At 43.5% G+C, this 24,196-nt stretch overlaps 1 protein-coding gene across 2 annotated transcripts; it reads left to right on the top strand.

Moving 5' to 3' along the window:
* The first annotated feature begins 143 nt into the window (after window positions 1-143).
* Abcg5 (ATP binding cassette subfamily G member 5) lies at window positions 144-24,196 on the top strand. 2 transcript variants are annotated; one of them, XM_076833653.2, is made up of 13 exons: window positions 144-289; window positions 945-1,066; window positions 5,732-5,868; window positions 5,936-6,034; window positions 8,351-8,483; window positions 9,902-10,041; window positions 10,811-10,940; window positions 11,381-11,594; window positions 11,695-11,900; window positions 12,829-12,967; window positions 18,707-18,892; window positions 22,915-23,027; window positions 24,003-24,196. In XM_076833653.2, exons 1-13 carry the CDS (start codon window positions 144-146, stop codon window positions 24,194-24,196), a joined length of 1,959 nt encoding a protein of 652 aa, XP_076689768.2. The 2 variants fall into 2 exon arrangements, with proteins under 2 accessions (XP_076689768.2, XP_076689769.2); XM_076833654.2 differs by having other exon boundaries at window positions 22,915-23,031; window positions 24,007-24,196.

The raw sequence follows: 24,196 nt of genomic DNA, 5'->3' as shown, positions 1-24,196 counted from the left end.
AGTTCCTGTCCTGCTGCTTCATGAGGGACTCTAGGACCGGGCAAAGAGCAGGCAGGGCACTCTGCCACTGGCTCCTCAGCTGAAGCCACTTCAGGAAGGGCCAGGCCACCAGAAAATTCAACTGTTTTTGCTGCCAGTTGGCCATGAGTGAGTTCCCCTTTCTGACCCCAGAGGGGGACTCAGGACCCCAAGTAAACAGAGGTTCCCAGGGCTCCCTCGAGGAGGGTGCTGCTGCTGCCTCGGAGCCTCGGAACAGCCTGGGCGTCCTCCACGTCTCCTATAGCATCAGGTAAGGCAGCACCTGCAGGCAGGTGGCCTGGTCTTTCACCTGCTCTTTTGCCTGTCCTGACTAACAGGCTGGGGGTGTACCTGGGGGCTATGGGCTGCCTCTTCAGTAGATCGGGTTGGAAGAGAGCCGGTAGCAGTGCCACTGGAAGATGAGCAACAAAAGTGAATGGTTCCTTCTCCTGTCCAGGGCAAGGCCTGGACATAAAAAAAAAAAAAAAAAAAAAAAAAAAAGTGCTTTGTCTCTTGCCACTGCCCTTTACCATTCCCATTGCCCACACCCCTTCCCCAGCCTGGCTACCGCCTGCCCTGTGTGGATAGAGGGTGTGAGGAGTCGGGGTGCCGGGAGGACCAGGCGGAATGAAGCCTGAAGAAGGAAGACAGGGTCAGCTTAAGGAATAAACACTGTCCTGTTCACCACCTCACATGCAGCCAGAGAGAACTGTCACTCAGAGCAGCTGCTAGGCGGGTGCTTTCCAGGGTGGTAGCCAGCTTGTAGTCGATCCCGCCAGGGTTCACAGAAGAGGACCCAGAGGATAAAACAGGAGCCTGCTCAGAGACAACTGGGGTGGGGCAGAGCTGGGATCAGTGCCCGGGGATCTGGTCTGGCTCCTTCTAGGACCCATGCTGCCTTTGCCCCTGTGGGGTTTTCTTTAAAGCAATCGAGTGGGGCCCTGGTGGAACTTCACATCTGGCTGGCAGCGGTGGAACAGGCAGATCCTCAAAGATGTCTCCTTGTACATTGAGAGTGGGCAGATCATGTGCATCCTAGGGGCCTCAGGTAAGCATGGGAAAGAGTGTCCTGATTCTCAAGGGGGACTCGGCCAAGGCTTTGGTTTGATTTAAGTACCACACTGAAGAAATGAGTAAGTTACAGCAAGAAGGTCACAAGTTTGCTATCAGAATGAAACCTAATGACATGTCTCACTGTGAATGGAACTTGGTACCAATGTGAAAATTTGAAAAAACTTTTGAAAGAGTTATAAAGTCCTGCCTAACATGTAAGTGAATCTGAATCCTGTTTTTTTTTTTCCTTCTCTTTCTTTTTTTTGGGGGGGGGGCAGGGCAGGGCTAGGGATCAAACCCAGGACCTCATGCCAGCCAGGCAAGTGCTCTACCACTGATTCACATCCCTAGCCCTTTAAGTGAATTCATATTTCCAAGTATACAAAGTCCCTATCACAGTGGCTGGCATATAGGGATGCTCAGCAAACACAATCTCCTCTTTCTAGATCCTGCCTGGAGATAGGAAAAGGAATTAAATAGGCACAAAAATGCCCATTTAACCTCCATCCTCGATCTCACAAGTCCTATTTCATTATGATGTACTTTAGACATGCAGTCAGGAATAGAGAAGAATAAAAATGTTCAGGAATTGAAACCAGGCCTCATTAAATCTTACCATAATACATATTTGCTTCTGATCTTTTTTAAGGAATTAAACATGACAGATTGCACTGAGGCCGTCTGTATGCCCATTCCACATGGGGCAACTACACTGGAGCCTGAATTCTAGGTTTGCTTTTGAGTCCTGCAGTGACTGTCCTGGGAGGGTATAACCTTTGATAGGCAGCTCCTTGTGGCTCAGGTGATTCCCTATGAGGGTCACAGCTGTGAATCATCCTCAGGGTCATCTTCCCACAGCTGGGGGATGGGAATATTGGTCCTATAGACAGCACAGTATCCCCTGGGCTGGGCTGGGCTGTTACCTATCTTTTTTTGGTGGGGGGTAATAGGGGATTGAACTCAGGGGCACTCAACCACTAAGCCACATCCCCAGCCCTATTGTGTATTTTATTTAGAGACAGGGTCTCACTGAGTTGCTTAGCACCTCACCTTTGCTGAGGCTGGCTTTGAAGTTATGATCCTCCTGCCTCAGCCTCCAGAACAGCTGGGTTACAGACATGTGCCACTGCACCCCGTGCTTGTCACATATCTTAAGGTTAAGGATCTGACAAATTGACTTCACAGAAGCAGCTGCTTGCAAATCATTGCCATTTATTACGCTTCTCCATTTGTATAACACTCTATAATAGAGAGAGGAAATGTAAGTCTATGGTAAAAACCAGGCGTAGTACTGTTGATTTTGGTTTGAGTGTGTCCTCCTGAAGGTTCATACTGCTGGGAAGTGCCGGAACCCCTAAGCAGTGGGCCCTAGTGGAAGATGGCTACCCACAGGAGGCATGGCCCTCAGAAGCGAGGAATATAGTTCTTGTAAGACTTCGCCAGTTCCTGTCAGGACAAGTTGTTATAAAAAGAGCAAGCTTGGTCCCTGAATTCCTCTGGCTTCCTATCTCACCATGCAATCTCTCCCTCTTATATGTTATCCTGCTATGGGCCATTTATCATGTTGTGATGTAGCCAGAAGTCTATCACCAGAGCCAAGAGGGAGTCACTCAATTTTGAAGTTTAAGTCAGCAAAACTATGTGTTAAATAAACTTCTTTTCTTTACCAACTATTCAGCCTCAGGCATTTTGCTATAACAACAAAAAATGGACTAAGATAGCTTTACACCCAGGGAGCTAAACCCATGACCATTCACTGCCACAGCAGATGTTCAGCTGAATGGCAATAGTAGTATGTTAAGACAAAATGAAAAAGAATTCACTGACTTAGTTCATTTGGGCTACTGTAACAAAATACCATATACTGGGTGGTTATAAGCAACAGGATTTTTTTTTTTCACAGTCCTAAATGCTGGGAAATCTAAGATCAAAGGGCTGACTGATGTGGTACCTGGTGAGGGCTGAAACCAACCATCTTCTCACCCTAATCTCTCAAGGTGGAAGGAGGGAGGGTTCTGTCCTGAGCCTCTTTTGTAAGGGCATGATCCCAATCATTAGAACTTCTTCTCCCAACCTACTCTCCCAATACCACCTCCTAATACAACTCACTTCCTAATACCATCACTTTGGGGGTAAAGACTTCAACACTTGAAACAATTAGACCATAGCCCTAACTAAAGCTATTATGCTTTTCTGAGATTTCCTATCAATTCAATTTCCATTTCTTAAACCATTTCAACCTCATTCTAAAATTCCTTTTGATAAATGTAATGTGCTCTTTTAAAAAGAAAAAAAATTGGGTTATCTTTATAATAATTTGTGACTTGTTGCATTCCTTGTGTGGAATTATTAAGAGCGGTACATAGTGCCCTTCTCAGAAGCATGTCCCACAGGCCAGTGTCAAGCTCTGGACACACCTCAGCAGGACAAGGGATGGGGTTCTTGATAGGTGATGTGAACTGATTTCTGATGTTGTATCTAATCACGGTTTTATGACTACCTATCCCTAATCCTGAACATGAATGCAAACTGGAATGCAAATTCCACTAATGCAGGAACTTTGTGTCTTTTTCCTGCTGTGTCCTTAAGGTCTGGAACAGGGTCAGTCACATAATAGGGGCTTAATAAATATTTGTTAAACAAACAGATATATAAATTAAGTCTATAAAGTACTTATAGAGTTTAATAAAATGACATGATTTCATCGCTATCTTATCCCAAGCAATTTATCAAATATTTATTTATTTATTCTATTTTAAATTTTTAAAAATTTATTCTAATTTGTTATATATGACAGCACAATGCATTTCAATTCATAATACTCTACATAGCACAATTTTTCATATCTCTGGTTGTATACAACATAGAGTCACACCATTTGTGTCCTCATACATGTACTTAGAGTAATGATGTCCATCTCATTCCACTGCCTTTTCTAGCCCCATTCCCCCTCCCTTGTTCTCCCACCCCTTTGCCCTATCTAGAATTCATCTATTCTTCTCATGCTCCCCCTAATCCCCATTATGAGTCAACCTCCTTATATCAGAGAAAACATTAAGCATTTGGTTTTTGGGGATTGGCTAACTTCACTTAGCATGATATTCTCCAACTCTATCCACAGACCTGCAAAGGCCATGATTTTATTCTCTTTTAATGTTGAGTAATGTTCCATTGTGTGTATGTACCACAGTTTCTTTATCCATTCATCTACTGAAGGGCATCTAGGTCGGTTCCACAGTTCAGCTATTGTGAATTGTCTGCTATAAACATTGATGTGGCTGGTGGGATGGAAGAGGTTATGGGGCAGGTCTTGAAGGGAAGGGAAGCAATAGTAGCAAATGCCAAATAACACACAGAGAGAAGTATCCGTAGGATTCAGCAATAAGAAAGTAGCCCTCCTGTCCTGGGGGAGGCCAGTCTCAATAGAGTGGTTCTGTCAGAGTTGAGATTAAATCCTAGAAATGTAGGGCCATGGAGGTTCTGGTTAGAAGAGGTCAAGGATCAGGCCAGGCAATGCAGGGGCTCTTCTCCTAAGCTGGGGCTGCAGCTCAAATTGTTTTGGGTTGAAAAGGAAAATACAGGAAATCTTTGGCTCCTAGGACATCTGGATTTCTTTTTGTGGTCCCCTGGGATCTTCTGGTTACACCTGAGTGTAGGTGGCATTGCCTAGAGCCTTGCTGACAAGGTGTGGTCTGAGGACCGGCATCGTTCATGGGGCTGATTCTGAGCCTTGTCAGTCATGGGTTAGGAAAGAAGACGGCTCTGCAGGAGCTTGTTGAGCTTTGGACATCCTCAGGAAGATTCTCTTCTGTCTTCTCACAGTTCAGAACCTCCTGCCTATATGCTCCATAATTAAGTTTAACTTCTTTGCAGCCTTGGGTAGGCAAGGCCTGGTGAAACCTGTTCTGACTCTAGGAACTTTGTGTGCGCAGGCTAAGCTAGTGTCTAGTATGACTGCGAGGGGCCAGCAGGTTTCTTATCCTAAGGTGTCTCCTAATCTCTAACCTGGAAAAAACCAACCAACCACCCAGATAAACATCCTCCTTCAGGTGCTTCTAACCCAGGCAGTTAGTTCCTAACAACTCTGCGAGAATGTTTTTACTGACAACAGCTAGTTATGCTCAAGGTTTGGGTGCAGCCTGAGGTCAACTTGGTTTCACCAAAGCACTTGCTAACTTGGTGTTTCTCAAACTCTAATTCGAATGGGAATCATCCAGGGATCTTGTTACAAAGCAGAATTAAGTTCAGCAAGTCTAGAGTAGGGCCTGAAATTCTGCCTTTCTATCAAGCTCCCAGGGGATGTGCAGGATGCTGGTCCTCAGACCACACCTTGTCAGCAAGGCTCTAGGCAATGCCACCTACACTCAGGTGTAACCAGAAGATCCCAGGGGACCACAAAAAGAAATCCAGATGTCCTAGGAGCCAAATATTTCCTGTATTTTCCTTTTCAACCAAAACAGCTTGAAAAGCAAATTTGTAGACAAAGCACCTCCAGATCTGAACCGGGTGAGAGTCCTGGGGGGTGGGGAAACCCACACTCATTTGGACGGTGAGAGTATGACCCAGGCCCTTAGGTAGGGGCCACGCCTCCACTGGGGGGTCTCAGGAAGTTCCTCTTTTGTGGTTACCTTCACTGAGGGTCTTCTCTTGACGCCTCCAGGCTCGGGGAAAACCACGCTGCTGGATGCCATATCCGGGAGACTGCGGCTCACGGGGACCCTCCTCGGGGACGTGTGTGTGAACGGCCGCTCCCTGCATCAGGACCAGTTCCAGGACTGCTTCTCCTACGTGCAGCAGGTGGGCGCGCCCCAACCCCGCCCGGTGCCTCGGGCTGGGGCATCGCTGACGTCCCTCTCTCCTGCAGAGCGACACTTTTCTGAGCAGCCTCACGGTGCGAGAGACGCTGCACTACACGGCGATGCTGGCCATCCGGGGCGGCTCAGGAGACTTCTTCCACAGGAAGGTGCGTGGAGCCTTGTGGCGCTGGCTGCAGCTGCTCCCGGGGCCACACTCCCGAAAGACCATCGAGTCCCTGTGGCTGGGCAACCTTCTTCCCTCCGCCTCTTTGCTTGTCCCTTCCTTCCCTTTGCTTTCGCCCCTGACTTCTGTGCCCCACCTGCGCCATCAAGGTGACAGGCACGTGTACCTTTTGAACACCTGAAATGCGATCGATCCAGACCTGCTCTAAGTGTAAAATAAACCGCTGGATTTCAGACCCTCCGTCTGAAAAAACAGAATGTGAATGCTCTCATTCAGAATTTTAAGAAATAATTATGAGAGAGTGAATTACTGTTTTGGCTGTAAAGAATATTATTATTAAAATTAATTTCACCTGGTGATTTTTTTTTTTTTAATTTGGCTTTTAAAATATTCCCACTCTGTATGTGGTTTGCTTTAGCTTCTCTGTTGGACCATGCTGTTCTGCTAGGTCTGTGTTTGAATGGATGTGTTATTTCCCCACCAAGATTTTTCAACTTGCTTTTTAAGGGACTTTGCTTGAATGGGCTTCATCCAAACTGGATTAAGTTAATGAAGAATGAAACTATTGAATTGCTAACTCTTTTAGATTCCAATCTGGTTCTTAAATGTACCCGTTTTGGAAGTAGCTGAGGCAAGTCTACCAGGACCTTACCTGGAAGCATTATTGAGTTCTGTCTGGACTGTAAGGCCTGGGAGAATGCAGGGAACAATGACAGGTTGATGTGCCACCTTCAAAGAGGCACAGCTCCCTGGAAATGGACTTTTTGTTACCAGGCCATTGATGAGTAAACAGCATACTTCCATTTGAAACTCCTAGACAACTCTAGAGGCGCCTTAGAGAGGGGCCTGGCCTAAAAGAAGGACCTCTCAGAGCAATGCCTGACCCTGTTTCCTGCCTGAACTTTAGGTTGCCTTAGTGTGCTCTGAAGCATTGCAAGGCTCTTGCTGTTTTACCAGATTATACTTGACTCTTGTTTCTGGCAGTCATTCATCAGGTCTTGTATGTTCACATACAATATCTCTTTTCCTTCTGATATCAACCTCTGTGGGAGTCATTATCTCCCTCTTGCAGAACCACAAAGTGACACCAAACGAATTAAGATCAGACAATAGGGGATGGCAGAGTTGGGACTGGAACCCAGGCCCTCTAGCTCCAGAATGTTCCCTGAGTCCCTTTGTGGTCTCAGAAGATGACACCAAATTTAGCCCATGTAGGTCTGGTGCAAATTCCTCTGGAATTTTATTCCATAAATCATCTTTTCACTCCAATCTAGTATATTTTGGTTTTTTTTCAACTCCATGTGTTTGTTTCTTCTTGCATCATATAAATGACATAATCTCATTAAGGACCAAAGACAACAAACTCATAAACATATCCATATTCTCAGCCTCTTATATGGTTTCTCAGGGCTTCATGCAGAAGGGGACAATCAGTAAAGGGAGGAATAGAAGTAGCAATTTTCCAACAGGTCTCTAGAACGGGATAAGCTGAGGAAAGAAAGAGGGAGAGGAAGGGAAGAGGCCAGCCTTCTTATTCCAAAGTCAGTAAGGAATTGGGTTTCATAGTTATTGTTGTGGGGGAGTTGAGAATGTGGAGAAAGGCGAGGGGTTTCAGGGAGCTGCTGAGTTTAAGTAGATTGAAGAGAGGGAGTTTTTAAGAAGTATGGCTGTAGATTATAAATTGGTTCCCCTTTAAAGTCCTTAAAGAGATTCAAGTAAAGATTGGAATTATTTTTAATTACTTTTGGTAGCTAGATTATATTCTTTTGATGCAAAATCACAATGAGATTGGACCACTCGAGACTCTAGGATTTATTTGGGTTACACAGGGGAAACTGGGTTCAGTTCAAATCAAATTGGATTGTTTAAAATATATAAAACATTTATTATGATAAAGTTTCAAAATTCAAACACAAAAACAAACTATATTTTAACTATACCGTGGAGAGATTTTTCTGAAAGGGCTAAACTGACTGACATTTGAAGAGGAGTTTGGTGAAATATCTGTTGTTTCATGGTGAAATATCTGTTGTTTCAATTTCCCTAAAGCAATATAAACATTTTTCATTGCTTTAGGGACTTTAAAAATATATTCAGATTATTTATTTAAATCTGACACATGTATAATATTGTGATTTAAGCCAAATTGGATTTTACTATAATAGGTTTGATTTCCCCAGTGGTGAATTTGAAAGTAGCCCATGTAATCTAGAGGGCTGTTGTCTCTCTTGAGCCTTTTCTAGCCCATGAACTGAAGTCGAAGTCACAGGCAACACCCTGGGCTTTGTGTCTCCTGCAGGTGGAGGCAGTCATGGCAGAGTTGAGCCTGAGTCATGTCGCAGACCGACTGATCGGCAACTATAATTTTGGGGGCATTTCCAGCGGCGAGCGGCGTCGGGTCGCCATTGCAGCCCAGCTTCTCCAGGACCCCAGTAAGTGCAACGTGGACCAGCAGTGCCTGGGCCTCCCCATGTGTCTTCACATTCCTCATTTAGGGAGGGGTTTGTGTAGAACTGAAATCACTGACAGTTTCCAAACGTTTTTGGAAGTGCTATATGTAGTTCATTTCCAAATGCTATTCCACCATCCAACTATACACAGTTCCCAACGTATGAAGGTTTAATTTATGATTTTTCAACTTTAGGATGGTGTGGAAGCAATACACACTCAGTGGAAACCACACTTCAGTTTTTGAATCTTGATCTTTTCCTGGGCTTGTGATACATGGTACCATATTCTCTCATGATGCTGGACTGAGGCAGTGAGCCATGACTCCCATTCAGCCACGCGGTCACAAGAAGAAATGACTGACACTCTACAGTGGCGCTAAGTGTGCTGTTTTGTTCTGTAGGTGTATTCGATGCACTTTTGACTTATGATATTTTCACTTTACCATGGGTTTTGGAATGTAACCCATCATAAATCAAGGAGCATCTGAACAAAACATCTCTTAGACTCAGAAGCATTGCATGTGCGTTTTAGTGTTCCATTAGTACCTTCCATGAGTAGAGCCCTCCTGGTGCATCCTTATTTCTTTCTAACACAGTGTCTACTGGGGAAGGCCAATGAGTTCTGGTAGTAGAAGTGGAGTTTATGAAATGTCAGGAACCAAAGTAGGAATTTAAGTGATGTGCTGAAAACTGTGCATGCCACAGGAAAGTGCTTCCCCCTGCCTGGTTTGGTCACTTTCCCCACCTGGGCGAACTTTCCCACTCATGTGTACCTGCAAGTGGACACATGGCATCAGGGTACTTTATTTACACTGTGGTAGATCAAGTCTGCCTGTTCTTCTGGTGGTATTTGGTCACTAGAAGGCAAAGAAGAGAGATGCTCTTAAGAGCCCTTGTCACTTTGGGGGCAGAAATAACCTATGGTTAAACCCTCTTCAGAAACCAAATATCTGGCCCACCTCAGACCTTGTTCCATAAGTCAGATTTCTTTGCTGTGCAAAGACCCTGTTAGTGCTGGAAGAAGCTTCAGACATGAAGTGGGATTATGTCTTTTTGGCCAGTCTCCTCTCAACTTTTTCAAAACATCTTGACACTTGCCTGCCGGCCTTGTTTCTTGTCAGAGTCTCCTGGATGGAGCCCAAAGAGAACATGGCACCAAGTAAGAGGCCTGATGTTGTTCTCTTAACCCCAAATATGCTCCAGAGCTGGGAATTGGGCCCTCCTAGGTCAGGTCTTTCTCCTGGGCTTGGGCTGAAAGCCAGTTTGTATGCAGCCACTTCTCAGCGGGCACTGTTTAGATGGGGTACATGTTTCAGTAAAGGACTGGTCCAAATTCTGAGATTTAAGCCCAGGACCTGGCCTGGGCAGAGGCTCAGATGTCTGTCCTTCTTTGCCGGCAGAGGTCATGATGTTTGATGAGCCAACCACAGGCCTGGACTGCCTGACTGCAAATCAGATTGTCATCCTCCTAGCAGAGCTGGCTCGCAGGGACCGCATCGTGATCCTCACCATCCACCAGCCCCGCTCTGAGCTCTTCCAGGTAAAGGGTCATGTCTCTTGTTCTCTCAACTCAAGGGTGGGTGCATGGTGTGTTGAGTTGGGAATGGAGGGGCAGGTAATGATGTGTACTTGAGCAACTGGAGCCAAGTCCTGATTTGGGAAGAGCAAAGGATGGGAACTTGCTTTTTTTGGCATCTGCCACATTCCAAATACTTTCTGCACACTAGCTTATTTATTTAGTAAAACAATCCTCTGAGGTCCGCATCAGGATATCCATCCACCATACAGAGGAAAAGAGCAAAACTTAGCAATGACTCAAAATTGAGCAATATCACACAGTAAAATGCTGGGATTGGCGTTGATGGTTGAGACGGTTTCAAAGGCTGTGTTTTTCCATTGAATCACACAGATTTCCTTTAAAGAAAAGTCTCACCCGATCCTCCCAGTATCGATTTAGTTAGCTATTATTTGCTTTGTATAGATGAGGATCCGATATTTCAAACACAAACAACAAACAAATAAAACATCCCAGGTTGCCCAAGGTCACTCTCAGTGGCATGGCTGGAACTTAAACCCAGGCCTGGTAGCTCTTCTCTACCCCAGATGTGATGCTGGGGCTCAGGATGGGACACAGCATGATCCACAGAGGTAACCAGCTGGCAAGTTTAGGGATGCACTCCAAGTGTCTCCAATGGACCCATTAAGGATACTGATTAAGGTAATCAAAGGACTGACTAACTGCTTGGAAATATATTTCCCATAAGGACATGGACCTGACCACACACTAACATCATCTGTTGTCTGATCAGCACTTCGACAAAATCGCCATCCTGACCTACGGAGAGTTGGTTTTCTGTGGTACACCGGTGGAAATGCTTGATTTCTTCAATGGCTGTGGTTACCCTTGTCCTGAACATTCTAACCCCTTTGACTTCTATAGTAAGTTTTTCTTTCACATTCCCCATAGTGAATTATTTTTTGGACTTCCTCATCTCAGATTTCTGCCAGGATGACACAAGCTCTAGAGGGGTTTGGTTTTGCTTTTTTGTTGGTGCTTTTTACTTTTCAAGGAATTAATTCAGAGGTCCATTAATCATCATTGACCTATCAGAATGAGATGGGGAAATCTTTCCCAAATAAGTTGCCATACTCCTACTTTGTCAAGAGAAAAATGAAGTTCTATTCTTCTGAATTCTCCTAGGAAGTCTCAGTGGGATTCTTATGAGCTTTAAAATATTCTGATTTTATAAGTGGTCATTAATGACAGGTTCGATTCTGATGGGATGAATAATATCCAAATCAATGAGGAGATATTATTATTATCCATTGTATATGCATTTAAAAAGACATGAGTTATATCTTTGGGGGGAAAAATGTAGTGGACCTGACATCAGTGGATACCCAAAGCAAAGAACGGGAAATAGAAACCTTCAAGAGAGTCCAGATGCTTGAATCTGCCTACAAAGAATCAGACATCTATCGCAAAACTTTGGAGAATATTGAAAGAACAAAACACCTGAAAACTTTACCAATGATTCCTTTCAAAACCAAAGATCCTCCTGGAGCTCTCTCTAAACTGTGGGTTCTCTTGAGGTAAGGAATTTTGGGAATGTAAGCAAGACCCATTTTAGGTGTTTGGACATTCACCAATAATGAAAGAAAAGGTATTAAAATGGGGTTGTTTGGTTTTCAGGAGAGTGACGAGAAACTTACTGAGAAATAAGCAAGCAGTGATTATGCGTCTCGTTCAGAATCTGATCATGGGATTGTTCCTCATTTTCTTCCTTCTGCGGGTTCAGAATGAAATGCTACAGGGTGCTGTCCAGGACCGCGTGGGTCTCCTTTATCAGTTTGTGGGTGCCACCCCATACACCGGCATGCTCAATGCTGTGACTCTGTGTAAGTGCTAGTGACCAGAAGGTAAACGTCTAAATGTCTAAACGTCTCCCTGCTCCATCAGTCACCTTGCCCAAGTTCACTATTATAAGGGGACTTCTTTGAGACAAACCTGGCTCTTTCCAGGATTTCTCTCTGAGGAAAGATCACTATTGAGTTACTACAACCTCAGTGTGTATTAACTCACCAGGTTGATTTCTGTGAGTTTCTAAGGATCCAGGGAAACATGAAGTTATGAGGTGTTGGTGGTGTAGAGTTTGGGATCATTCCTGGTATCTCATCTTGGCCTTTAGGATGCACAGCCCATTTTACCTAATTTGAGTCATAATTTGGAATAGCCCTCACCTAATTTTCAAGCACAGTGGGAATCCAGAAGCAACTTCTAGCTGTCTGATGTTATAGTTTATGCAGGAAAATGGATGTTTAGGGGGAGTTCCAGAATATAACTCTATGTTCAGAGAATAAGAGGGAAGGATATTGCTTTTGCAGAGTGGGTCCTAGAGATTGGGCATGAGGTTGCAATGAGAAGTTTCTGCATTTACCAGGGTTTTCTGGTCCTCTGAGAGTTAAGGTAGGATGTAGGCTGCTATGAGGACCAACATCCTACACAAGAAAAGGACAATGTGCCTCAAATCACTCATTCATGCCCCTTTTACATGTGCTTTTCTGAATTGGTGACAACCCTCTGCTTTAAAGAAAAATAATTATGTTTTCTTGTGCAACCATAGAGCAGTTTAGGTTGAGTGTGGACTTTTGGGGTGGGGAGTATTTATTGTTCTGTGGATGGCAGGTCCCTTCCTTCCTTGACTGGGGAATGTGCCCAGCTGGTCCTCACCAACCAGCCTTGACAGATCTCAAGCTGGGCTTGGGCTAGCCCTCCCTCCCTCAGCTCTGTGTGACTGACTGTTCTGGACCCTGCCTTGCATGACAGTTCCCGTGCTGCGAACCGTCAGTGACCAGGAGAGCCAAGACGGCCTATACCAGAAATGGCAGATGCTACTGGCCTATGTGCTACATGTCCTTCCCTTCAGCATCATGGCCACCTTGCTGTTCTCCAGCGTGAGCTACTGGTAAGAAGGTTTTTTGGAGGCATTCAATTCATCTGGGCCAGGCCTGCCAAGAAGTCACAGAGGGCCAGTGGGGCCTCTGGAGAGAGCTCCGGGTGCCTGACTCCATGTTCTCAGCTGCGGAAGAGTGGCACTTTGTCCCTCAGTGCCTAGAGCAAGGCCCTGTCCTTCAGGATGTTTATTTCATTGTAAATGAAATCACAAAGCCACAGGCTGCATGGGACTGGAGAGCAAATCACGAAGACCACATGTTCCAGAAGAGTATGCCCCATGTGCCCTGCAGGACTTAAGCTAGGAAGAGGGCTCTCAAGGAGCTGGGACCCAGATGAGGCTCAGGAACAGGCATGGTGAGCGACTGTTCTCCAGCAACTAAGTCTGGGCAGCTCTGCCTGAGACTTCGCTCATGGCCCTGGTGTCACACTCTGGGAGGGCTGAGAGGGCTGGAGGAGTAGGAGTGACAGCATCGGAAACCATGAGGCATGGATGCTGTTGGGTTTCAGTGGATGGCTTCTTTTTATTTCTTAGAACTTCATAAAAATATAAATCTAACATGGGGAGATGTAGCCTCCCTAATCACTGCAGTTTTGCCTTAGAAAAACATGGAGGAAATGACCCGGTATTCTCTAACTTCATAGTGTAACGGTGCCCAGCTCATTGTCCCAGGAGAGAACTACAGGCAGTTCTTGAGATGTTATCTCTCCTCATTGCCTGGGTTCACAGGCAGACGCTCCTGATCACATCTTGATAACCCTTGGTACTAAGCGAGTATCAAGACCCTCGGTGCACAGTATGAATCACTGTGATAAACTGCATGACGTATGAGTTCAAGGCTTGGTTATGAGAGCTCCTGAAAGGAGTTTGGAGGTATGGGTGATGGCTCTTAGAAGTTGGTTTTACTCTGGAGAATGACAGAGGCAAGGCCACTTGCCCTCTGTCAAGATGAGAGAGGACAGTTCACCCAGAGCAATGGCAGGAACTACGTGGCTTCCTTGCTGGCCCTGATGAAACCTCCACATTCCGACACACAGAACACGCTGAATCTCTGGCTTATGATGCAAACCACAGTCCCATCTGTTCAGGGTCCATGAATTCAGAGAAGTGCATGTTCCATGTTCTCTAAAGGCAAAGTTTCTATTTTATTTATTTATGTATTTATTTATATGTGGTGCTGAGAATTGAACCCAGAGCCTCACACATGCTAGGCAACTGCTCCACCAGTGAGCCACAACCCCAGCCCACGGCTAGGGTTTTGTTTTGTTTCGTACCAGGGATTGAACTCAGGGGCACTCAACACTGAGCCTCCTCCCCAGCCCTATTTTGTATTTTATTTACAGACAGCATCTCACCGAGTTGCTAAGAGCCTCACCATTGCTGAGGCTGGCTTTGAACTCGAGATCCTCCTACCTCAGCCTCCCAAGCCTCTGGGATTACAGGCACACGCTATCACTCCCAGCTCTAAGGCAAAGATTTTTTTTTTAAATATATATTTTTAAGTTGTTGATGTACCTTTATTATATTCATTTATATGTGGTACTGAGAATCGAACCCAGTGCCTAACACATGTTTAGGCAAGCTCTCTACCACTGAGCTACAACCCCAGCCCCTCCAAGGCAAAGTATTTAAAGTTGACAATTTTTTAGTAAAATAAGGCCAAGTGAAAAACTGAAGATTTGTTAATTTAGAATTTTACTATTCATAATGGCTCATGGACCAGTGCCACTGTTATGTGATTGTTTCAAATGCTTAATCACAGGCCCAGAATTACTGAATTGGATTCTGTATTTATGAGAACTTCCAAGTAATTCATGTGAACTTTAAAATTTACAAAGCATTGATTTTGAAAACCGTACAGTATTTGTGATCCTGACCCTGAGAAATAATTTATACTTTTGGACTTGAGAAAACAGGATAATTTTAAACCAGGTTCTGTGCAATCATCTAGTTCATGACTATTTTGGTCAGACATTAAAATGCAGAATCATTTCTAGTATAGGTAGCCATGTAGCAAATACTTCATTTAAATGACAGGAATATTTATTGAATGCCTACCAATTGCAGGCACAGGGTTGGTGTTAGAGGAGATTCAAAGAGGAGTAAACATCAAGTTTGCAAAGATTCTATAATGAAAACATCTCTGAGAGCCAAGAGTGTTTTTGTAATTCTTTAGCAGCATGATCTGACCTGAACTCACTGAATGGAACCAGCAAGTGGCTCTTGAGACTTGTTCCATTTCTGCTTAGCAGAAATATTCATGGACTTTATTACAGATGTGTTTTCAGATTCCATTGCAGCAAGTATGATCTACCTTTCTAGAATTGGTAAATTTCTACATTCAAAAACACATCTGGTCATATGTAGTGGCACATAAGTGCATTCCCAGCCATTCAGGAGGCTGAGGCAGGAGGATTGAAAGTTTGAGGCCAGCCTCAGCAACCTCAAAATAAATAATAAAAAGAAGTGGGATGTAACTCAGAGAAAAATGCCCCTGGGTTCAATTCTCAGTGCTGAAAGAAAAAAAAAAATCCCACAATATGGCCTTAAAGCATTTCAGATAATGAACTGTGGCCATGAACAAATCTCCAGATGACTTTGATTCAAGGAAATGAAAATTAGTCTTATAAAGGACCACAAATGCTTCACTGAGATATACAACAACGACAGCAGCTAATATATATTGAGCACTTACTTTATGTCAGATGCTGTGAGCTTTAAATGCATTAATTCACGTAATCCTTGCAGCTGTCCTGTGAGGTGGTCCTGGACTTGTCCCTGTTTGTAGATGAGGAAATTGAGACACTGATGGGATGTGTTCCCCATCTCACATCCACAGTTAATATTAGAGGACAATAGGAGTCCATCTTCTGGGTGGGAAGAAGGGATCTAGGGGAGAGGAGTTCTTGAAAGTTTTGGAGAAGAACTCAGAGGGTTTGGGGGGAGAACCTGAGAGGGAGCAAGGGCGTTCCGGGTGAAAAAAGCAAGGACATAGGTTCAGAAGCAACACAGATAAGATCTTTTCAGAGAAATGGTTCAAAGTGCAGTGGGAAATGAAGAATCAGAGGAGTAGAAGAAACCGAGACAAAACCCTGGTGGCTGCTAGGAGAGGCACTGACTGTGAGACTAAGGGCTGGCACATAGTTGATAATGGGACACAGGAGAGGATTTTGCATCAGGAAGTGTCCCCTCTGTGTTGGGTTCTGGATGGTGAGTTACTTTGACAGCAGACTGGAGTTAGGACAGAGTTGTTGGATGGCCCAGTAAGGAGCCTTTGCAAATGTCTATGGGAAAGACAGAAGCCCCCAAATGAAGAGTAACTGTGACAAGAGAAAGGGAAAACCTTTTTTTGGGTGGGGATAGTGGGGATTGAACCCAGGGGCACACTTAACCACTGAGCAATATCCCCAGCCCTTTTTAATATTTTATTTAGAGATAGGGTCTCACTAAGTTGCTTAGGGCCTTGCTAAGTTGCTGAGGCTGGCTGGTTTTGAACTCCTGATCCTCCTGCCTCAGCCTCCTGAGCTGCTGGGATCACAGGCGTGCGTCACCATGCCCTGCAAGGGGAAATCACTTTGAGATTCTGGGAAAGTAGAATCAAATGGATTCAGATATGGAATGAATTTGTTGGAATAAAGAAAAATCATAGATGATGCTTGGGTCTTCAGCAGGAGAGGATGGGAGGATGAAGCATCCTTACCAAAGTTTCCTGGAGACAGAATGGTTTTGGTTTTTTGAACACTTTGGTCTGGGTTAAGATGGAGTACTGAGAAAAAGTAGGAGAAACAAGAGTAAAGACCCGTGACAGTACAGAGAGAAGGGAGGAAGCAGTCTGAGTGCAAAACCTTAAAACAGGGACAGAGACTGGGAAGAGAAGAGCAAGCCGATGAAGGAGGCAAAGGGGTGGTCAGGGAGGCAGAGAGAGAAGCAGCACTGGGGAGCAGAGGGGGAGAGGACTTCTAGTGGGTGTGGCCAACCCTTTTGGTGTGACAGAGGTTATTTGAGGTGAAGCATAAGAAGAGGAGTTCACTGCAATCTTCCAGAAGAGAGCCTCGGTAGAGCAGCGGGGATGCAAGTCAGGTTTTCAAGGGAAGAAGGGGCAAGACGGAGAAGCAGATTTGTCTGGGGGAGCTTGGTGAAGGGGAACAGGACTCAAAGAATGGTTGCTTAGGATGTGGCAAATAGGCTCATAGAAAACAAGGGGGCTGGAGGTGAAGTTCAGTGATAGAGCATTTCCCCGCATGCCCAAGGCCCTGAGCTCGGCCCCCAGCACTGCAAAACAAACACACAACAAAACTCAGATTGTAAGTGGATTTAAATACAGATAAAATTTGCTAAGCTATAGATCAAGTTTTCAGAGTAGACCAAGGTAGGGACAGGAGGACCAAATAACATGGAATCATGATACCAGGAGATAGGGTCACACTTGAAAGAGATGGGGATGGATGGGGGGGGGGGAGAGACAAAGAGAGAGAGAGAGAGAGAGAGAGAGAGAATAAGAAATTCATAAAATGGGAGGTGAGCACTGGAAAAGAAATAGGGGAGGGGGGCTAAAGTAGGGGTTCATGTCAGCATGATGACATGCCATTGGAATCCAAGATGCTAGGAGGAACTTATGGGTTCGGGAGCCAGTTGAAGCAAAGGGGCAGAATGGCTTCAATTAGTACAGCAATATGCTGTATTCCACACACTTTAGTAGCTTCAATGACAAGCAGGGTTCCCAGAGGTGAGGACTAATCCTGCAAAGGATGACAGAAGGCAGCAAGGCCCCGAGGGAGTGAGGGCTGGGGAAGTGGGAGGCAGAGGCCATCATAGGAGAGGGTGTTTTGGAATCTGGAATCTTGGAAGTGAGACAGTTTTGAGTGATAGCTAAGTCTAAGACAGGCCAAATGACCCAGTTCCGTCTGAAAGGAGATCAGCTAATTAGGAGACAACCTGGTTATGCTGATGACTCATCGAGGAGATTAAAGACCTTGAGGAAAATTAAAGCAATAGGAAGGGAAACAATGACCCTTGTCCAGATTCGACAAATCACCAAAGGTGAATGTTTGAAAAGTCACAAGACAAGCCAGGTGTAGTGGCACATGACCCTAATCCCAGCTACTCCGGAGGCTAAGGCAGAGGATTCAGAGTTCGAGCCAGCCTGAGTGACCACTTAGTGAGACACTGTCGCAAAATTATAAAAGATAAAAAACAGATGCAAGACTACACTGGGGAAGGGAATTGATAGCGTAGACAATGATTTGTACAAGAGGCAGAGTGGATGATCTAGAGGGTGGGTGGGTATCAGAAATGCCAGTTTCTTTTTCCACTGTAGAAACTCAATAAAGAGCAACTAAGTCTATGGTTATTAAAACATGCTGTCTCCCTGTAAGATATAATTTGGTAAAAGGAACATAAGAGAAAAGGGTATGGATATAGGGTCGTTTGTAGTATAGGTAGTAAGACGGTTATTTATGAAGAGACCTGGGAGTTCACCAGCCCTACTTATGACAGCTAACGGGTCTAAGTAGTTTAATATTTTCCCATGAGAGCTGAAGGAGCTGTCATGGTGACTGACTTTGAGTTGAACAGAACCCACTGTGGTAATGAACCGTCTCAAATATTGGTTCTTCCCAAAGGCCTTAGAGAGGGGAGCTGGGCTTGCCCTGCTGACTCCTCCCACCCAGGATTATTCATAGAAGGTAAACATGGTATTTTTCTTAAACGAGAGTGCTTGGAGAGGAAACTAAAGAACTTGTGTTTTTCTAGGACCCTGGGCTTATATCCTGAGGTTGCCAGATTTGGATATTTCTCTGCTGCTCTCTTGGCTCCCCATTTAATTGGTGAATTTCTGACTCTGGTTGTACTTGGTATGATCCAAAACCCCAATATCGCCAACAGTGTAGTAGCTCTGCTCAGCATTACTGGGGTGCTGGTTGGATCTGGATTCCTCAGGTAAGATATAATGATTCAAAGGACTTAGCTTGGCATGTTACTAATGAGCACTTGATAATGATTGTAGTGTAGGAACCCCAGAGAAGAGCTATGGACACTTGCTAAAGATATTACTTTATAGTGTGGTGTTATTTATATTGCTTGCTTATCATTATTGCCTTAGACCTTGAGCTTTTCACCAGGTGTTCAATGAAATGTCTTTTTATTGGGAATCAGGAAATGACAAGGTAAGTGTTCTATTGATATGATTCATATATAATAAGCCATTGAAATGAGAGAAGAAAACCCAACCTGTATGCTCCAGAAAAACTCACAGCCCATACAGTAGGCTAAATGGTGTGTGTATTGGTTCACTTCTGACCTGGTACTGCTGGGTCTCTAGTCCAGTTTCCAAATTCCAGTTTTTTGGGGGGAATTAAGAATAGTCAGATAAGAGCCTACAGGATGAAAGATAGCCCCCCAAAGTATTAAGACTTAAAAGATGTACACCAAATGTTTATAGTAATTATGTCTGGGTGGTATTTAAATTCTTCTTCATATTTTCTATATTTTTAAAATATTCTATAATGGACAAGCATCATGTGCACACTACATGTGCGTGTGCATACACACACAGACACACAGACACACACACAGAGAGAGAGAGAGAGAGAGAGAGAGAGAGAGTTTTAAAAAGTAGCAGAGGAAAGGGTAAACATTTTAAAAGGGTAAAAATGATTCCAGGCAGGTGATGAGTGGGATCTAAGAAGTAAACTGTGGGCCCCCAGGAAATGTAAAGAGGGCTTTGTTTCTTTTGGCTTAAAAATCAAATAACAAGGGCTGGGTTGTGGCTCAGTGGTAGTGCACTTGCCTCCCATGTGCGAGGCACTGGGTTCATTTCTCAGCATCACATATAAATAAATGAATAAATAACGGTCCATCAACAATCAAAAAAAAATTTTAAAATCAAATAACAAAAAACCTACTGAGCATCTATTATACATAATTTCCTTTCTTTATGTAGTTGTTTAACTCTCAGAGAAATTTGGGTAAGGAAACTAAGTTCAAGCTTGACTTAGCTCAAGTCCTACCACCTTGAAGACACCCATGATGCCGTGGCCCCTGGAGAGAGTGCTGCCCTAGGACTCTGAAACTTCCTCTGATGCTTTAGCTGTCCCATGACTATGAACAAGTCACTTTCCTATCTAAATTAGTTTCCTCATTTATAAAATGGAGGCTCTTATCTGGGCCCTGCCCACCTTAAGAGATCACAAGGAGTAAATAAGTTTATCAACACGAGAACACATTGTGAGCTATCCCAAGTTATAGAAAAAGAGAGATACTGTAAAGCAAAATGAGGCTGGGTGCAGTGATGCACACCTATAATCCCAGTGGCTCAGGAGGCTGAAGCAGGAAAATCACGAGTTCAAAGCCAGCCTCAGCAAGGGTGAGGCACTAAGCAACTCAGTGAGACCCTGTCTCTAAATAAAATACAAAATAGGGCTGGGGTTGTGACTCAGTGGTTGAGTGCCCCTGATTTCAATCAGAAAGGATTTTTTTTTAAAAATTACAATTCATTGTATTTGTCTCTGTTGTTTAAATGGATTGATAGCTTCTGTGAAAAATGCACAAATCAAATCACCACAAGGTTATAGAATCAAGCTGGCAAGGTGCAGACCCAAGCTCTTTTATATTATGTGGATCATTAGAGTGCCCATCTAGCAGTGTTTCATTGTGTGGTTTTAGGAAAAAGGGATTAATTGCTCTTGAGAGGAAGGCAGTGACCAACATTACTAGATGCTTTGGGGTTCTTTCCAAAATTCTCACATCCCAAGGGTTCAAGCAGATTGTACTTCCATCACAGAATTAAAACTCCACTCCTAGAGGCCACTTTAAGCTCCAGTCACTACATTTCTGTCTGTCCCTCAGGTGTGCATCTTTCCTGACTAAACTGCCTGTAGCATTTGTACTTCTGGCTCCCTCTTCCCTCAAACACGAATGGAAATAGCTTTGTTCTTCCTTCTATTTATATAATGCGAATTCTTTAGGGCAAAAAACATACACTCTAGAACTGCATGAAGAAGAAATAAGAACCCCGAAGTACTACCACCAGAGTTCAATTTTGTTGCATGTCTTGCTAAACTGTAATAACATCTTTTAATAAAAACGAGATCAGATTTTTTGTAACATGAGAAATATGCACACTTCCTTCCTACGAGCTACATATCGTGGACAGTCTCAAGTCAATTAATTTGGACCTGTGCTTCCTGCCTCTTGAAAGCACAAGGGTTTCTGTAACAGCCTGCTTCTCCTCTGTGCCTCTCACCCGCCCATCTGTCTCCTCTGCCACATGCACAAAGCCAGTCCCACCTTCCCATGACTAGAGGAGCGCTCTGACAGCTCCTGAGTTTTCTCCCAGTGCCCCTTTCTTTTAATAGATTGTCAACCACTTAAGGGCAGCAGCTGTGTCTCATTCTTTCTCAGGTGCCAGTCTATGGCCTTGAACCAAAAATTACTTGTTGAACTGAAAGATTGCATGCATGACTCTCAGACTGTCCGCACACTGGATCAGTCACCAACTCACGTGGTTTTCTTTTCTGATGTCAAGTCACAGGCATGTGGAGCATTCGTGTTTCCTCCCACGTAGTACAGGAGGAGGAGGAGGCACACGGTTCTTACCTTGAATGGGCAGCCAGCCAGGCAGCCGATCTCTCTTGGCTATCATCCTATTCCGGATGTCTATCATCTGACACTTGAACTTCTGCTATAGCCTGTTCCCTTTCTTGCTGTCCTCAATCTGCTTTTTTTCTGCTCCATCTTATTTGCTGGTGCCACATTAACTTTCTTAAAATAATGATTTCAATATGACCTTTCTTAAGGTCATGCAATGTCAACTCGTTTCAGGTCTCCCACACTTGTTTCCAGCTGTCTTTCTAACTCACCTCTCACTGCTCCCACTTCAAATCCTCTGTGTAGCCTTTCAGTTCCATTCAGTCTCAAATGCAACTTTGACAGGCCTGTGCCCAGGTCATCTCTGTCTTCTGTGAATGTCCCTTTTCTTCCTGTAAGTCCTTCCCAAATTCCCACCTATTCTTTTCAATGAATAGCCTCTCAATGTGGTTCATTCATTTTGTGCTTAAGAAAACTGCCAATAACTCAAAACTCATGGAGTTTGGGGGTCATGTGAGATTAGGTGAAACCATAAATACCAAATATAAGAATACTATGGACCCGTAGTGCCGGGTTTTTAGACTTTCTTGACACAAGTTGCTCACTACTGAGCATTTTTTCTCTTAAGGATGCATAGTCTGTGTCTCTAACTACATTGTGAATTCTTTAAGATAGGACTTTTTTTTTTTCTTTTTTAATTCCTAAAGCACTTGGAACTAGTTCCTTTTAAGAAACTACATAGTGGACCAAGAACGCCAGTGTCAGCATGAAGTTCTTCCTGAAATAGACTGGAGAGGAGACAGAATTCCTTCTCACAACGAATGTCTGCTTGCTCTCTTCATCCTTTCTCCCTTGGGGTCTCGTTTTAGTGTGTGTTTCTATCAATGCTGCTTACGCCAGAAATGAGGCATTGATCCTAAGAGGAATACTGTACCACACAGCTTGATTGAAAATGACTAAGTGCTCCATTGACTGACTTGGAAGGATGTCTGAGACACATGTTTGGGAGGAAAAATCAAAAAAGAGCATGAGGCATCTAATTCCATTTGTGTAAAATTTTATAAAATAGTATAAAATTTTATATATACATAGATATGTATACGTAAGTATGTTTATATATATATATATATATATATATATATATATATATATATATATATAATATTTTTTCACCAAAATGTTAACAATGGTCATTTCTGGGTAATATTTCTTTATATTTTCAGCAGTATTTGAAGATTTTTGTAGTGAGTATAATTTTTATAATAGAGATGGAAAATTAAGTAAGAAAGCATAAAATAAGGATTGCCTCTCTTTTTGTTTAGTAAAACTATTTACCAGAGCCTACTGAGTATGTCTCTTTTCCTTTTCTTAAGAAACACAGAAGAAATGCCTATTCCTTTTAAAATCTTCAGTTATTTTACATTTCAAAAATTTTGCTCTGAGATTCTTGTAGTAAATGAGTTCTATGGACAGAATTTCACTTGTGGTAAGTAATCTATTTTGGAATATTATTTTTACATATTACTCTGAGGAAGCAATTTCCTGAGGGAAATATTTTCTAATAAATGTTATATTTTATAGTAAATTGACTTAAAACCTTGTTTTGAAATAAAGTCCAAAATTTTCTTTAAAATTTAAAATAAAATAGGCAGCCCATGGTAGCTCATGCCTGTAATCTCAGTGACTTGGGAGGCTGAGGCAGGAGGAGCACAAGTTCAAGGTCAGCTACAGCAACTTAGTGAGGCCCTGAGCAACTTAGCAAGACCCCACCCCAAAATAAAAAAATAAAAAGGGTTGGGGATGTGGCTTAGTGGTTAAGCACCCCTGGGTTCCATCTCCAGTAGCCCTCCCACACCAAAAAAAAGGCAGTGATCAAGTTAGTCTCCTGTCAATCACCTGATGCTTTTAGAAAGCAACAGCTCTTACGTACTGAAGTAAACACTAGTATATTTTAGATAGGCTCTGAAGTGGCTTTTTGTTCCCCAGAATGTACACAGTATATAACTGAGTGAAGCCATTTTTGATGGCAAAAGTTGATTCCCCAATCCCACAAGAGAGCAATGGGAACATAACAAGGTCCTCATGACCACTGGAAATCTGAGGGTCACTCTGTAGACAACTAAAGAGCATAGTAGAACTTAGTGGTTTGTTTCAAATTAGGTGACAAGGTCAGTAACTTTAGGATATTTGGTGTAGGGTGATCATAGTTTTTATGTGGAATATGGTGATGAATCTATACCCAAATGGAAACAAATCCATCTCCATCTTCAAATGAAGCCGAGGCCCAGAACTTTCACATTTGCTGTATCTAATTGTGCATTCCAGGCTCTCTAAGATGAATCTTTTATGAAGAAGGGTACTCAGCAGAGTGCTAAGCTCTTTGTGAGCAGTAGGTAAACACTTGTTGATTAAATAACCTGAAATACACCATATCTGACATTGTCAATCTTTTTCTCGGCAGGCAGATTAAATGATTCCATGATGTATCATCCACTATGTACCATCACTCAAGGAATTCAATTCATCGAGAGAACATGCCCAGGTGCAACAGCCCGATTCACAAAAAACTTTGTCATTTTATATTCATTTATCCCAGTTCTTGTCATCCTAGGAATAATTGTCTTTAAAATACGGGACTATTTCATTAGCAGATAG

This window comes from Callospermophilus lateralis, chromosome 14 (genome assembly GCF_048772815.1).
Source record: "Callospermophilus lateralis isolate mCalLat2 chromosome 14, mCalLat2.hap1, whole genome shotgun sequence".
NCBI lineage: Eukaryota > Metazoa > Chordata > Mammalia > Rodentia > Sciuridae > Callospermophilus > Callospermophilus lateralis.
This window is presented reverse-complemented; position numbering and strand designations above follow the sequence as displayed.

Excerpts from the sequence above, each read along its gene's own strand:
- Abcg5 (XM_076833653.2), top strand. The coding sequence starts at position 144 with ATGAGTGAGTTCCCCTTTCTGACCCCAGAGGGGGACTCAGGACCCCAA. Across the intron at positions 6,035-8,350 it reads GAGACTTCTTCCACAGGAAG|GTGGAGGCAGTCATGGCAGA; the intron begins GTGCGTGGAGCC and ends TGTCTCCTGCAG. Across the intron at positions 11,901-12,828 it reads GCTCAATGCTGTGACTCTGT|TTCCCGTGCTGCGAACCGTC; the intron begins GTAAGTGCTAGT and ends CTTGCATGACAG.